Source organism: Centrocercus urophasianus, unplaced genomic scaffold (genome assembly GCF_019232065.1).
Source record: "Centrocercus urophasianus isolate 14NV4802_14NV808 unplaced genomic scaffold, USGS_Curo_1.0 seq_17, whole genome shotgun sequence".
Taxonomy (NCBI): Eukaryota; Metazoa; Chordata; class Aves; order Galliformes; family Phasianidae; genus Centrocercus; species Centrocercus urophasianus.
Window position 1 is genome coordinate 4,284,083 of NW_024884722.1, and position 16,048 is coordinate 4,300,130.

Sequence of the window (16,048 nt, forward strand, 5' to 3'; positions counted from 1 at the left end):
GACCCAAAGGGTGGATACTTAGACCCAAAGGGTGGATACTTAGACCCAAAAGATACAGTGCTGAGGTCTTTATGCATGTGAGAAATTGCAGGGAGATGAGATGTACGTAGAAGCACTACAAGCTGGGTAATTGAGTGACATCATGGCTTTTTACATTCTTGATCTCTTCCTGGGTCGTATAATTTCTATATGGTAATTAACTGACAAGTTCATAGGTGATGGAAGTTCAATTGTGGAATGTTAAATTGAATTACATTCCTGAAATGTTATGCTGTGAAGAATCACTGCAGTTCCTGTAGTGTTTCTTCTAACATGCCGACAGCTGAGCTGGTTAAGAGTAGTCTGAGAAGGGCTTAACCTGTCTGGTTCCCTCCCACATCTTTTAAACAATAGCACTGAATTACTGTATTATCTCTGTGGTAAGTTCTATATCTTAATTAATACTTTCTTCTTTTTTCCCCCTCTAGGTGCCTTAAAGAAAGATACATAAAAATGTATTCTTCAATTAAGATTTTATCTGTATATATTGTAATATTAAATTTATTTTTATTCAAACATCGGGGTACTTTAAGCTGATTGCGGTGATAAAACGCGCTCAGGGACTGGCGGTAGCGCTGAGGCGGGCGGGGCGGCGCTCCGGGCGGGACCGGGCCGCCATGCGCCGCGCCGTGGTGGAGTACCGCGGCTGGAAGGAGGGCTACCGCTGCGGCTACTGCGCGTCGGCGCAGGGGAAAGTCTCCGCCGGTGAGCGGGGGGAAGCGGGACGGGGCCGGTGCCGGGAGCCGCGCCGTTGTGGGAGCGCGGCCGCCCTCACTAAAGATGGAGGAGTTCGGCGGTCTGCGTGGGGAAGCGCGGTGAAGATGGCGGAGTTGCTCCTTCCGGCGGGCTCCGCCCGCGCCGTGCCCGCAGCAAAGATGGCGGCGGCGGCCGCTTCCGGCCGGTGCGGAGCGCGGTGTGAGGCGGCGGGCGGCGGGGAGCTGCTCTGAGCCGGGGAACATGGCGGCGGCCGGCAGCTCGCCGACGATCGTGGAGTACTTCGGGGGAGAGGACGGGTACCGCTGCGGCTACTGCAAGAACGAGAGCGGCAACCTCTCCCACGGTGCGGGTCGGGCGGGCGGGGAGCGAGCCGGGCTCTGAGGGGGCCGCTTTAAGGGAGGGCCGTCTCTGCGGCTCCGTGCTCTGCCTGGGGCAGGAGTGCCCCGACAGGGCCGCGTCCAGCTCTTACGAGCTGGTGGTAATGCTCGGCTTCAGTAATGCACGGCTCCTGACCCAAATGTGACCCAAGCGTGTCAGGTGCTGCTGTTTGGTTGCTGCCTGCAGAAGTTACAGGTTGTTGTGCTCTTTGAGTAACTGAGGTGAGCCTGCTTGCTTAGGCATGGCTGTGCTTAAGACGGCTAAAACCTCGTGTTTGGCAGGTGATTTCCTTAGAGAAAGGCAGCTTGTCCTCACGGCGAGGCTGGCAGGTTAAAGCGTGTATGTTTGGGCAGCCCAGGGCGAGCCCAGTCTCAGCCCCGGGGGAAGAAATGGGAGGAGAGGAAAACTTGTTGCTGTCTTTTAATCACTGATGAGATTCACAAGTAGCCATGTCCTTGAGAGACATCTGTTGGTGTCCTGTTAGCTGTGTAGTTTTATGTAACTTCTGCAGAACTTGTTACATCTTGTGTTGAAATGTAGTTGTTGTTGCCAATCAAGCGTGTTACTGTTTCCTTCAGGTATGTGGGCACATTCAATGACGGTTCAAGATTACCAGGACCTCATAGATAGAGGATGGCGAAGGTAAGTATAAAATGATACCAAAACATCACCAGCTTAAATTCATTCTCCTTTTGCTCTCCTTTTCTAACAGAATCCCTTGACCACAGAAAATGCTACTTTTCCTTTTCCTAAGGTCTGTTTTTAGGGGTATGTGGGTAGGTGTTTTGTTGTCAGTACTGGAGCTTATGCTTGCAGAATAAGGAGCAGAAATGAAAGAGTATGTGTGCAAGAGGAGTGTAGTGGAAATGTGAAGTCACAGCTTGAAGCAGTGATTGAACACCTACCTGGTGGAAGGCAGGTTCCACCCCCCTCCCAGACCTCATTTAAGGGCTGGCAGCGGAGGTGAGGGGATCTTGCTGGAGAACCCTGCCTAACAGAGACTTTCCAAGAGTAAGCAGTCTCCTTTGTTTCTGTGTCTGTGGGTGCTGTGTTTGAGCATATCCTCGTTTGCTGCAGCCTGGGACTTGGCTACTCTGCTTACTGTTGCTCCACTTTCCATTCTGTGACAGTGTACAGGCAGTTCTTGTCAGCTGCTTGCACTTCTTGGGAATAAGTGAGGATGTTCAGGGGGGAATGTGCTGGAGAATCTAGGGTATTATTCTGATACATAGAAAGCACTCTAGATGCAACATGCTTTTTTTAGTTGTGCTCTCTGGTGAACTTTCATTAATGAAAATTTATTTATTCTGGATGGGTAATATGTTGATATAATGGCAAGAAGCTGTGGACCTTCCTCTTCAGCTTTTGATACTGTTTCTTAGATTTTGTTGTTACTTAAATGTTGGTTAACGTTAATATTGTAAGATAAATGATGATGAAAACAGTACTTATTATTTTTAGAAGTGGAAAATACGTCTACAAACCTATCATGAATCAAACATGTTGTCCTCAATACACAATAAGGTAAGAGAGTTGGCTTATGGTACTGTAAGTGGTTTGACCATTTAAAGTATGTGCAACCATTATGTTTATTGGCTTAAACACACAGGACTTAAATTCACCTACTTTTCATTATACCAAGTATATTCCATTGAGTTTGTGCACAGGCACATTGGTAACTCTGTGATGTTGTCATTGGCTTTGTAATGTTTTCCTGAATGCAATCTGTGCCCTTCCCTTTTGTTTTGCATTGCAGTCCAAGGCAAGAGTTCAGTGGCTGCTGTTTTGTTTGGTGGTGCAGGTGAACCAGAATGCCTGTCTCTCCAAAACTGCTTTAGTAGCTCAAATAAGGGAGGCTGTCAATTAAATAGGTATAAATGATTCTAGGTATGCTTTTCTGCCACTAGTGGTTAGATTCAATGTTGTATCTATAGATAACTAAGTTAAAAATTTCTACTGTATTATCCTCCTAGGGAGAACTTTTCTTTCTGTAGTGCTTCAGGTCACAGTGGTATACTTTTGTGATTACTGAATGTGTGTGTATTGCTATAATAATGATATAATGGAGAACAGGAGAGCATAATATGATCAAATCAAGACTGTTGATAAACTATTTGGCCACTTATTACTTCATAAATTTCCTTGTATTTTGAGGAAATATATGAAGCAGTCATAACTCTTTTGAAGGTGCCAGGCACTGCGTTTTCAGACCTCCAAATCTCACAAGAAAGTTCTGAAGAAAATGTTGAAGTTCATTTCTAAAGGAGATGTTTCAAAAGCAGCGAGTGAAGGTAAGAAACTCCTAGATTTGGAAAAAGCAAGACGGATGTTTGAAATGAGGATCAAGTTGCTGACTGACTGATTGAATGGCATCAGTGTGATTTGTTGTTTTTGTTTTCTGCATGCAGTCCCCTTTGTAAAGGCCTGACTAGGTTATGTCTTTACAGTATTTTGAATCAGGGGCACAATGCAGTGCAGAGAACAAATTGTGGCAGCTGCCGTGCTCTACTGGAGGATATTCCATTGCTTTTTGCATGTACCAGTGTATTTCCAGTTTTACATCTAGACACAAGCTTGCTTTGTAGCTGATGCTGTAGAGAATCAGGCTGTTATTAGCTATCATAAAAGTGATAATTGGGAGATGACCAAGCAGGGCAGCGAAAACGAAGCAGAAACAGGAAGAAGTGTTTTTCCTCCAAGTGACCAAGAGGTGACACTTTGCTTATCCAACACCAAAACCAGCTACTTTAATTGTGGTGGAACCTGTCGTGTCAGTTCTGAGACCTAATTTCCCTCCTCTGAAAGGACTTGTAGTGTGAAATTAGTGGAGACCACCCAATTTTATTGGGAAAAAATGAATCTCTTATTTGTAAGATGATGCTAGTAAGATGGCAAAAAAGCTTTCTGTTTTTGGACTATTCCAGATCTGTTGGAAAACAGTTGCAAAACTGGAAAGAAGTTGATCTCGATGTTAATGGTGCAGGGTGTGAGTTGTGGTTACACAGCAATAAGTCAACTCATGCAATTTTTAATTGTTTACAGAAGAGCCTATGGATTCCCATGTAGAGGATGCAGTCTCATGTGATTTTGTACATAGAAGTGAATCTCATGTCAGCGAGGCTGAACTGACTCCCTTAAATGAGGAACACACAGACAGAGTGGAGAAGGAAGATGAGGGCAAAGGGGAAACAAAAGAAGAGGTGAATGTGAAGAAGGCAGAGTTGGCTTCTCTTCAGATACGTGGAGATAAAGATGCAGCAGTCCCTGGAGAACCATCATCTTCTACTAAAACTGTTCATGCGCCACCAAAGCCAGGTAGTTACGTTTCTGGTAGTAATTGGAACATGTTTGCATTACTTGTGGGTTTTTAAAATCCTTCTTTTTTATCTTGCCCAGTAATTCAGGAAATTGTTGTTTCTTGTTCTGTATACCCTTGCCCATCTATGAAATCATAACATGTGTATTGATAGATGCTGCATGTTACTTGTTCTTGTAGTTTTTCCTGGAAGTTGCACTGATTTCCATCATGCTCAGCTTTCCAGTATAGTTACTGAAAATACCTATATACAACTGACAGTTCTGATGTTTGAAAGCTGTGTAGATTGTAGTTATATGTCAAGGTGATTGAATGCCATCAGACATCAGGATCTATTTCCAGTTTGGAATACTTTCCTTGTGCAGAAAGACATACAATCCAGCTTTCTCTTTCTTCTATGGGGATGCTGTTACTCAGACTTAAGTACCTTGAGGTGTGTTTGTGCTGCAGGAGTGCTAGCTGTGGGGTCAGGTTAAGGCTTAACATTATTTCCTTGTGCAGCAGTGGGAAACCAGTTGGAGATCTAATAAGAGTAAGTATTGTTTTTACACTTCTTTGTATCTGTAGGCTGTCTTGTTATGCCAAGTACACCCCATGATTATACTCCACTAATAAGTACACCCCATGATTATACTCCACTAATAACTGGCTTAAGGCTGCATAATGTTTTCATAGCCTGTTTGCTGCAGACCTGACTGGCAGTAGAAATACACCCAGTCTAATGATGTGTGCTTTAAGGAAACTACATAGCTTTCTGGGGGGGGGGGGAAGAAAAGTACAGATATTGTTCTTCTGTTTCCTAGTTGAGATTTTTCATCACTTTGGGAGCTTGCCTTGTTCTAGATTTTTTGATAACTGGCTTAAAAAAGCAATGTCATAAGCAGATATGAAACTGTAAAATTGTAATGATTTCTACCTTTTTCTTACTGTGAATTTAAAATCACATTTCTGTGAGGAAGTATGGTAAGTGTGTGTACTAAGTAAGGCAACCTTGAACCTTGATCATCTTAACAGTGGACACCAAATGTCACAGCTGGTATACTGTGTGCTGTGGCCTTGTCTGTTGCACTTGCAGAGAAGTCCTTGAGAGTCTTTGGATAAAAAGAAAATGCAGGGAAGTTGTATGGCAACTGTTGAGTCGTGGCCTGAACCACTGGTTGAGCAGCTGGGGAAAGGACCTGGTCAGCCCTGGGAGCACAGATGAGGGCAATTCAGTTATGTGACCAGAGGAGCCTGGCTGCACCTCTCTGAAACCCCATTCTTACACTACCACTGGGGAAGGATCTTTGGTTGGAGATCCCTCCTTTGTGTGGAGTCTTTCCTGCAAGCCTACATCTTCAAGGATGGGTGAGCACCTTTACTTTTCCTTTGAAATACCATCTTCTCTGTGCTGGTCCCTCTGCTGTTACACTCCTGTATTGCCCTTCCTCTGCATTAACCTTTCTGACTGTGACAGAAGTTTTGCTGCTGGGGCATTCATGCAGAGTGCTGTGGATTGCCACTCTTACAGCTTCTTGTGTGCCCTGTTCTTGTGGGATGTGGTAAGAGGTAGGTGGGTTATTGTCAGCATAAGTCATCTGAGTAACAGCCTGAGCAGGAGAAGGAAGTGGGTGCACCTTATAAATGCTTTGTGGGCCAAGGGTTGCAGGTGAGGCAGCCTCATCTTGCAGGTAATGTTTTCAGTGTTGCATCCAAAATGATTCAGAGACATTGAGGGTATTTTCTGGATTGCAGTTGTATGTGGAGTAACAAGCATGGTTGAAAATGATTGAAATCCTGGTGAGAACTGGATGCTTTGTGGTTTCTGTATACGTTGGGCCACCATACTAATTCCTAATTTTCACCTATTACATTGAGCTGGTGTTTAATGAGAGCATCACAGTATTTCTGTTTTCAAAAGACTTTGCCTCTTCCTGTGGGTTGGTTACTTTCAAGGCTGACACTTCAAAAGAATGTGAACCATCACTCATAGCAGCAGCATCAGGTTTTCAGCAGCAGTTTTGCACCTGAATGAAAAGGAAAGCTTGGTCAGAAAACCAGCAGTGCAGCACAGAACTAATGCAAGTTCCTGGGAAGCTTGCCTGGGATCTTCAAGGTTGCGTTTTAGTTTGATCACGTAGCTGTGCTGTGCAAATTTCCAAGCTCCTCTTGTTTTTAAAATAATCAGTTTTGAGTCATGTAAACTTCATTTTGGAAACAAACTATGTAGGAATGGACAGCAGGTGGCAGTCTTAGGTAAGGAGAGCTGATTTGGAGAAGGCTGAGAAACAGTCTTCAGTTATGTTAATAACACCGAGTAACTTTACTGCCAATGCAGATAAGGGGTGTTTGAATCGTTGTTTTCACAGAGTGTTTCAGAAAAGGTGGGTTAATCTTACAGAGGAGAAATGTTCATTAGAAGGCAATAAGAAATTCATCAGAAGTTTTTTTTTGTTTCGAGTAGGTGGTGTCCCAGGTCAAATTTAGTTCAAAATTTTCCAGATAGAGAGATGTTTAGTTTTCATCTTGGAAAATGTAGACTTATTCTGTAATAAGATTGTTTAATTGCCTTTTTATTCTTTTATAAACAGCTCATTGTCCTATAGGAAAAAATGGGCCGTTTCTGCACAGTTTCAGATGGGAAATGTTTGCTTATGTCTGCATGCACATCCATTGTTTTAAAAAGTTTTTCTAGCTAACTTTTAGCTTATAGAAGATATGAGATGAGAAACAGAGCCCAAGGCAGATGAAGTGCTGTAACATTCTTCAGATTTATCATGAGTATTTTAAATAAACTCATCCACTGACTTGTTTATCCCTGGTCAGATCGCGTAACATCTGTAATGGTCTCAGGATATTTGTCCTTTTCTGGTGAATATTTTTGTCTGAATGAGACAAATATCCAAAGACTGTAGGTGAGAGGTAAGGATGCTCGGGTGCAATCTGCTTGTTCATCTCTAGGAAATCCGAGGGGTGCAGAGGTGGTATTAGCTTTATTTCTGAAATGCTCTCAGCACTTCAGCTTTCATGGAGCCCACGTGGAACAACTGGACTGGGTGAGCCCTGAGGACTTGTGCCAGCATTGTAGTTATAAACTGTTTTCATAGCTCACATAGAGAAAGTCTTTAAATGGGAACCAGAAACATTGGTAAAAATTTAAACCTGTAGGTTGCAGAAAGTGCTTACATGTAGGGGTCCTGTTGTTTGTTATAGTTTAGGTGTTATCCTTTGTTGTTCTGTTTTTATATGTCTATATCCTAAACAGAATCTTGGTGTTGTGCACTTGAGACAGTGGCACTGTGGAAGTCTTAGGGATCCTGTAAATTCTGAGCAGTTCTCACTGCACTTTTGGTAATGGTAGCTCTATATTTTGAGATGACCATCCCTTTCCTAAGTCTCCTTGTGGCATTTACAAATCATAGAATGGCCTGGGTTGAAAAGGACCACAGCGATTGTTGGAAATATCCAAGTAACTTTTGTCAGGACGGGATCTCTGATAAAAGCAGAATTTATTCGTGATTGCAATGGCGGTGTCCGGCAAGCAGGAGCGCCTATGGGCACAACATGACAGCCTTTAGACCCTGTTTTCTCCCCCTTGCCTCCCCCCTCCCCTGTTTCCCCACTGGCTGCGTACTCCAGGTTCACAATCTTATCAGAAGGTTGACATTTGCTATTTACTTGTTAATTTATTTGTTATCTGGTGTCAGTCAGCAGTCATCCTGTTGTTACCAAGCTGTCTCGTTGTTCTCCTTGACGTATTGATATGGTGATTTTCTTTAAAGTCATCGTTAGACAAAGAGCACTGGGGGATGATGTCAGGCCTTCCGTAGTCTCTTCAGGCGCTTCCTCGGGCAGGCCATGGCTTGTTCTGTGGTTTGCTCTCGTGCAGGATATTCTTGCAGTGTGTATGACAAAATATACATCTATATACCTCTATACAGAGTGTGCGTTCCTGGGAAGGTTCGTCTAGAGGATAAGTGATGTAAACTTATCAGAGATCTTCCCCAAGTTAAGTAGAAGGACTCCCAAAAAGAACTATGATAGCAGAGATCATGAAATGAAAATAATAATATACAATTCTAATGCAGAAACAACACTTGATTCCCACAGTGCTCATCCAGTTCCAACGCCTGCTGTGTGCAGGTCACCAACCAGCAGACCAGGCTGCCCAGAGCCACATCCAACCTGGCCTTGAATGCCTGCAGGGATGGGGCATCCACAGCCTCCTTGGGCAACCTGTTCCAGTGCCTCACCACCCTCTGGGGGAAAAACTTCCTCCTAAGATTCAACCTAAACCTCTCCTGTCTCAGTTTAAAACCATTCCCTCTTGTCCTATTGCTATCCACCCTTGTAAACAGCCATTCGCCCTCCTGTTTATACACTCCCTTCAAGTACTGGAAGGCCACAAGGAGGTCTTCCTGGAGCCTTCTCTTCTCCAAGCTGAATCACGATTCTCCGTGGGCTGAACTGTTGGCTTGATGCAACCAAATGCAGTGTGCTTTGCCCTAGAAAGCAGTTAACAAGATGTTAACAAATAATTTTCATTGTCTTAGGAGTAAAATCTGCTTCCCTTAGTCCAGTTGCTATTTCTTCTATCTTGTTCTCATAAAACTGTCATCTCTGGTTTCTAACTTGAGTTGTACCTCTAACTAGAGCTTGTGCTTGGGGTTTAAATAAAATAATTAATGTACATTTTGGGAAAAGACAGGTGACCATTGTTTTCTTTTACAATGAAGATGGTTAAATGCACCAGGAAAAACAAAACTGATGAAGTAGTGCTTTATCCTTCAAATAAAATACTGCTTTTCAGTATATTAGTATGAACCAAAACAGGTATACCCAGAGTAAGTGAAGCCATTGCATCCTGTATGGTATGTGCATTAGGAAGAATAGTTTACAGCTTTACTGATGCTTGAAAGTTGGTTCCAGTAGGAAGTATTTTGACAACTTCTGTGGTGTATTGGTAGTAATAGATGAAGCTGTGACTCTGAAGGCTGCAGTTCTATGCAGATGAAGTGAACCTAAGCACATTGTGAGCCTTTCACCAGTGCTTTTACCATTTCCAGTCTGCAGAAGGATGCAGCTTCTTGCCCTTGTCCATGGGGAAGGTTTGAAGCGGGTAGAGGGCAAAAGGAAGATGTCATTTTTGGCCACAAAGTTATTGGTGAGAAGGAAAGAAATCTCTAACCATATTTTCCTAGGCCTCCAGGAAGAAATGATTTCCACATAGTTTGCAGCCCTCCTGCAGAGTGAAGTGGGATAAGGCATAGTTAAGTCTGCATTTGGATTATTCCTCATTTCTCATAAATATTAGCTGAGTTGGAAACACGTTGTCTTAATGCTTTAGATGAAAGCACCTCGCCATTCTGGGTACATTCCCACTAAATCTTTCAAGAGTTGCCAGTGTGTCCTTTGCAAATATATGGATTTCAGGAGCAAGCTAATAGCATAAAATACTGCTTCAGCAGTTTGTCATAATATTTGTTACAGTTTTTGTTCTGTGCAAGATATATGATTCTGTGCTTCCCTCTGTGGGCCTAGTTTGTTCCATTATTCCTCTCCTTCTGAAATTGTTAGTGTTATGGATTATTTTTGGCCTCCAGCTCATTTACCACTGTATGTAAAATAAATAAAAACGGAATGAGAGTCAATTTCATAAGAATTAACTGGATTAACTGCCTGCTAATTCAATTGTGAGTGCAGTTTTCCCTCTGTATGGAACTTTGTACAGCAGCTGCAAGTATCAGGCAGGTATTCCCTGGAAATTCATGAATTCTTCCACCACTGTTTCCAGCAATGCAGCAGCTTCATACAGCTTTAACACAGCTTCTGGAATGAAGTATGATAGTCACTCCTCTGTGCTTCCTGGAGTGGCTGATAACGGGGTGTGAAGGTGAAAGAACTGAGTGTTAGGGGGAAAAAATCTTGTTTTTGTAAACTTGTAGAAATCTGGATTTATGTGTTTAAAATCAGTATCAATTAAAATCATGAGATGTGGGGAAATAATTGCAGGTTGGGAATGGGTTATTTATTTGGTGACTGTCCTTCCAACACATTTTGTGGTTAGAATGGACCACGGGCATCTTTTTCTCCTTGATTTAAGTGGAGTATTAATTTTATAGTGCTTGTGTTTTTAATGCAGTAGAATAATTCTTTATGAATTTGACAGTGAGGTTTTGTGGTTGTGGGTTTGGTTTTGTGCTTTTTCCTTTCAGTATTTCAAGCTGATCCTGGTGCTGTTTGGATACGAGGCAGCATAATATTGTGTGCTAAACAGGAGCTTTTTGTTGTTCTATGCAAGGGATTAAGGACAAATTTGAGAGGAATTCTACTTGTACTACTTGTTAAACATATTCCTGACTCTGGATTAGAAAGCTGCAGAGGAAAAAATCATTGTAACTTCCCTTGACACAGGGTATTATCACTAGCTGTGTAATGTGGAGGACTGTGTTATGTTCAGAGTGTGGTCTGCAATTACTGGTAGTTCTAACCGTTTCTTTTCAGCCCTCGAGTGAGGGCTGCTTGTTGCTTGCACAATGGTGTTAATTCTTTGCTTGTTTCCTTACAGGCAAAGGGGCTGATCTGAGCAAGCCACCATGTCGAAAAGCAAAGGACATACGAAAAGAAAGAAAACTGCAGAAACTCCTTCAGAACCAGAGGTGCACCCTTGAAGGCTCTCCACTTCAAGCAGAACATCAAGCTTTACTCTTGCAAAACTCAAAGTCTACAGCAAACCAACCAAAAAGCATTGAAGACTTCATTTTTGTTCCTTTACCCGATGATGCACCGCACAAATTGGAGGTAATGGCTCATTCACTGCTGTTGAAGGCAAATTTGGAACTCGACAAATGCTTGGGTGTTTAGTTTCTGTGGCTTTATTAACTGGCTGTAGTTTAAATCTTAGAATTTACATGGTACATGGTGATATTTTTGGTACAGCTGAGTGTTACCACAAGGGGGTAATCTTGCACTTGCAGTCAGTTGTAGAAGAGAGCAGTACAGGGAACAAAACACTTGTAAATTGATTTCATACTGAGTGACTTGAAAATGAAAGACTTTGAATTAACTGAGTGTTGAACGATGGGAGACATTCAATATTTAGTTTTGCGGCATATAAACAGTTAAATTATCTATGCTACTGAATCTTGGCTAGAAAGCAGAAACTGTTGATAAAACTGAACAGATGAGAAGATAGCTCTTATTTATAAATGTCTGTGCCATGTGTTGATGTCTTCAGAAACTGTAAAAGTTATGGTCGAAACCAGCATAATATATTGGTTGCAATTAAATCTATTTTTACTATAAAAGTAGTTACCTGGAAGGCTTTTGGACATGCTGACACTGGTTAATTGTAAACATGCTTTTTTCTCAGGAAGCTGGAAAGCTTTCTGGATATGTACCTTTTCCTTTAGCTACTAATGGAATTAAAAATTGAATTTGAATTGTATTTCTGGTACTTACTTAAGATGGTGCTGACTTAAAAGATTGCACTCTAAATAACTGACAAGAAACTGTGGAACTGATCTGTAATTGCTAACTGTTCCAGGTTTGTGATGTCACCTAACAAGTAAAGTGGACCTGTCTGAATGTTTTCATTAAGATGATGCAGGGAGAATTTGAAGGAGAATGATTCTAGCAGTTTTTTCTTCTCAGATTGTTCCTTGCTGTTGTTGATAAATTTTTCTTTGTACATTATAGCCAGTGGTATTTGTGAGAATGACCATAGTGAAAATTCGCCATTCATCATGTAGTAGCATTCCTTTGGTCAGGAAGCAATCTTTTTTAGTAAGAACAGTTTAATTTATGGATTTTTAAAATTTATTTTCTTGTATGTAAGGGTGGTGGTAGGAAGGACACAATTTCCTACCTAAATTAATTAGTAATTGAATAGGGGAACAGAGTTTCCTCTTCCTCCTTTAATTTGAAAAATACCTGGAAATCCTCCTAGGACCATTGCAGTGCAAATGTGGTCTGTCTGGATCCAAAGAGGACAGATATGAGTCTTTCAAATGCATGAATCCTTCAAGTGTTTTTCAGTACAATGAGAAAACACAGGAACAGAAGATTTGAAGATGTATCAAAAATCTCTTTAAAATGTCAATCTGCTTCCCATTTGTGGGTCTTAGTTCCTGAAAACCACTTATGTGGTTCTTCTATAGGCGTTTCAGTTCATTCATCATTTGAAAGCCTTGTATTTACACTGAATTACATACAAAAGCCTTCAATAATGTGAAGTGAGTAGAAGAATTGAAAGGCTGTTGTCTAATATTAATTGAAGTGGTAGGGCTCTTTTTCAGGAAGTGAAAAACTCTCTCTGTTGTGATGCCTGTATGATATGTTATATGATATGTTATAAATGTGTAATTATTGCATGGTACTGTAATAATAAATGTTTAACTTCTTCTGAAGGTGAGGGTGGTGAGATCATCTCCGCCAAGTTCACAGTTCAAAGCCACATTTCAGGAGTCTTACCAGGTCTATAAACGTTACCAGATGGTTATTCACAAGGACCCACCTGATAAACCAACTATAAATCAGGTCAGAAGGCCAAATGAATTGTATGCAAAGCTCAGCTTCCCCCTCCATTTCATGCGTCTTGCATAGATTCTAGAAGAAGCAATTGTGGATTTTATATCCATCTTACACTCAGGAGTACGTAAAATACTGCATCAAGTGCAATCAACGTTCTGAAAGTGCAAACCTTTGACATCTCTTTTTTGAGTGCTCTGGATATTTGGTCTTAATTGCAGATGGAAAAGCTGAGAGTTAGACGGCTGTGCTATTGAATAAGAAATGAAAGAGGTGAGGCTCTGGAGGTAAAATATCATGGGTCCTATACATATAAATCTCCCAGGAACTGAAAATGACTGGATGCTTGCCCTGATAAGTAGTCTCATTGGTTTTGGTTTGAATGCATCCATATGTGGAGGAGCAAACATGATCAGGGCCAACATGTGAGTGAAAAAATTATCACACGTACAAGTTGTTAGTTTGGTTAGTTAGTTAAATTATGCAAACCTCTTCATTTTCCATTTAAGCACCTCAAGCAGTGATCAACTCACTGTATCTAAATTACACGTTGTTGCTGCCTCTTGTGATGACCAGGCAATGTGTAATAGTTACCTGTGCTGGATATATTACCTCTCAAATAATACTGAGGGAAAAAAAACTTCAGAGTTTTGGAGGAAAAGTGTACATGGCAAGAATATGTAATAGCTAAACTGGGGTCAAGTGATGTGCCACTAGACATTAAAAGTTTTAAATAGTTCTTGGAGTTGTACACTGAAAAAATTGTTGGTTTTTTAGATTCATGGTTAAAAAAAAAAAAATGGGTTGAGTAAGCTGGTGCTTTGGAGTGTTCTAGTGTTATATAATTTTTATTCTTCAATGGAGGTATCAACAGTCAGCTTAAGGTTAGTGTTAGTTGCCATGTAAATATACTTTCCCCTATAGATTTACTTTTTATTACATTTAAAGTAGAATACTGACTTCAAAGGCTTTGAAATGGATAGGAGAAGATCTTCCACTAGCCTTACCTTCAGAAGCATATTATCTGATTATATGCACTCAAAACAGTATGCTTGTATTTTCCTTGCTCTGAAGGTGAGGTTAGTACCTGTCTCTTTTGAGGACCCACAGTTCAAATCATCCTTCAACCAGTCAGCCACTTTATTTGCCAAGTATCAGATGGCTGTACACAAGGACACACCTTCTGAATGTGGCGAAAATGAGGTACAGTTCACTGCATGCACCTTTATGAAAACACTTTTACTGTGCAGTTAAATGGTGGGAGATGGTATCTGCTAGAATGGTTCTAACTGTTGAAATATTGGAGTTTCAGTTTGGGAGGGAAAATGTAAACAAACAAGGAGCTTCTGTGTTTTTTAGTAAGCTTCTGCTGTAGGCTTTAATAAGGAAAAGCTGAACTAGAGGGAAGGGAGGAAGCACTGTTCTCATGCAACGCTAGCATGTCAAGTAGAACTGTTGTTACAGGATTTTTAAAGAGGTTTGGAACTGCAATATTTCTGTTGGAAGTGGGATAAGGGTATGGAAGTGCCTTTTTGATGACAAGTATTTCTGCTTTAAAGTTGTTTGTTACTTTCATGCTTTTCCTTAATTTTTCTTTGCTTTCTGTAATAGGTTAAGGCTTTAAAAATCTCAGTTTTAGTCCTGCTTTACTGCCGAGCATAGCTCTTAACTAGAACCCAAGTTTGCAGTAGGAATAGTGCAAAAATACTACCTGGGCTGGTTGCCTTCGATTCAGAGTGCATTGAGCAGGAATAAGAGCCTTCTACAATAGGAAAAGTTGTTTGTAGGATGCTAATCCAAATCTAACAAGGCTTAAAACAAAAAGACAAGTGGGGTTCTGAGCAAGCAGCCATCTTCTGGTTCTTTGGCAGGTGCTGCAATGTTTCCATTAGCGAAATTAACAAAGCTGGTATCTCAGATCCATCATTTCTATGCAAATGTAAGGCTTGAGTATTGATCTGCCAGAGCTTTTGGTTCTTAAGAGCAAGACTTGCTAGGTATCACTTCTGCAAACTGTGGCTGCTTTCCAGGTAGAATAATAAAACTACATAACCATTTTTGGCTTTAGCTGGAGAGAATGTAAGGGGAGCATGTTTGTAAGATCTCTGCAATGCTACTGTGGAAAGCCATAAACTTTATTTCACTTTGTTTTGTAACATAGTGAGACTTAAAACAACAGTAATTGCTGCCTTTTTCTCAATTTCTCATATAAATGGAGTTAGTTTTAATGTGGCAAACATTGGAAATACGTCAGGAAATTCTGACCTATTTAATAGATTTGTAGGAAGCATTACTTGATCTGTGACTTCATTTGTCTGCTACAGCGATTGTATTTTAGCCTTAAGGCTTAGATAAACTAGCATGCCTTTACTATTAAAATTGTTTGTTGCATTGACAGGGTGGTAAGAACTTCCTATGTCTACTTATTTGTTCAGTTGGTTTTTAAATAAAAGGCTCATCATGAATCAAGGACAGTATCAATAACTGCTTACAGCTCAGTTCTGAATGGCACCTGGTGCCCTGTTCATCTAATCCCTTTTGGGGAAGAGTATATGGCTTGGTTTAGGCTTGGGTTTGATGGTCCAAATCACTCATCATTACACAAAGTATTTTAATCTGTCTTAGGGGCCCTAATACTTAATCTTTGTGGGAGGAGAACTATTGGAACCTCTAAGAATGGACGATACTGAGTAGGGTGAAACTGCTCCAAGCTATTTAGAAGGACAGTGGGAAGTGCTATCTGAAAGCCCTCATTTTTTTTCTTGCTCTTTTTCAGACTTTATGCCATATAGACATTATGGAGCCAGGCATTTCTTTCAAGGATAGGTAAAATGAAATTCTGTATTATGCACAGGGCTTTCTCAGAGTACTAACAGGTCTGCTTTGGGTCTTAAAATGGCAAATAGCCAGGGTTTTTCTTTGGATCTGAAATCTAGCTTTTAATCTGTGCACGTATATCTATGTATGGTAGATGAACCTCCGAGTTGTTGAGCCTCTTTCAGAGAGAGCCCTGTACTCTTGTATATGTGGGGAATTTCTAGGTTAGGAAAAGCATTCAATTTTATATTTGGCTGAACGTTTCGTATTCAG

At 41.1% G+C, this 16,048-nt stretch overlaps 2 protein-coding genes across 7 annotated transcripts in view; both read left to right on the top strand.

Moving 5' to 3' along the window:
• Positions 1-555, top strand: part of NSMCE4A (NSE4 homolog A, SMC5-SMC6 complex component) — an 8,721-nt gene extending 8,166 nt beyond the window's left edge. Inside the window, exon 11 of the mRNA XM_042818825.1 lies at positions 468-555. The gene's annotated coding sequence lies outside the window, so the exon portion shown is untranslated. The remainder of the gene's footprint in view (positions 1-467) is intronic.
• Positions 556-657: 102 nt separating this feature from the next.
• The window catches only part of ATE1 (arginyltransferase 1), a 69,941-nt gene continuing 54,550 nt past the window's right edge, over positions 658-16,048 (top strand). Inside the window, exons 1-7 of one of the 6 annotated variants that reach the window (XM_042818018.1) lie at positions 658-744; positions 1,713-1,776; positions 2,596-2,658; positions 3,322-3,425; positions 4,177-4,449; positions 10,998-11,230; positions 14,033-14,161. In XM_042818018.1, the coding sequence (XP_042673952.1) occupies positions 1,715-1,776; positions 2,596-2,658; positions 3,322-3,425; positions 4,177-4,449; positions 10,998-11,230; positions 14,033-14,161 (864 nt within the window). In that variant the 5' untranslated portion in view covers positions 658-744; positions 1,713-1,714. Of the gene's footprint in view, positions 745-953; positions 1,100-1,336; positions 1,356-1,712; positions 1,777-2,595; positions 2,659-3,321; positions 3,426-4,176; positions 4,450-10,997; positions 11,231-12,838; positions 12,968-14,032; positions 14,162-16,048 lie in introns of those variants that run through there. The other 5 variants (XM_042818015.1, XM_042818013.1, XM_042818014.1 and 2 more) reach the window with 5 other exon arrangements.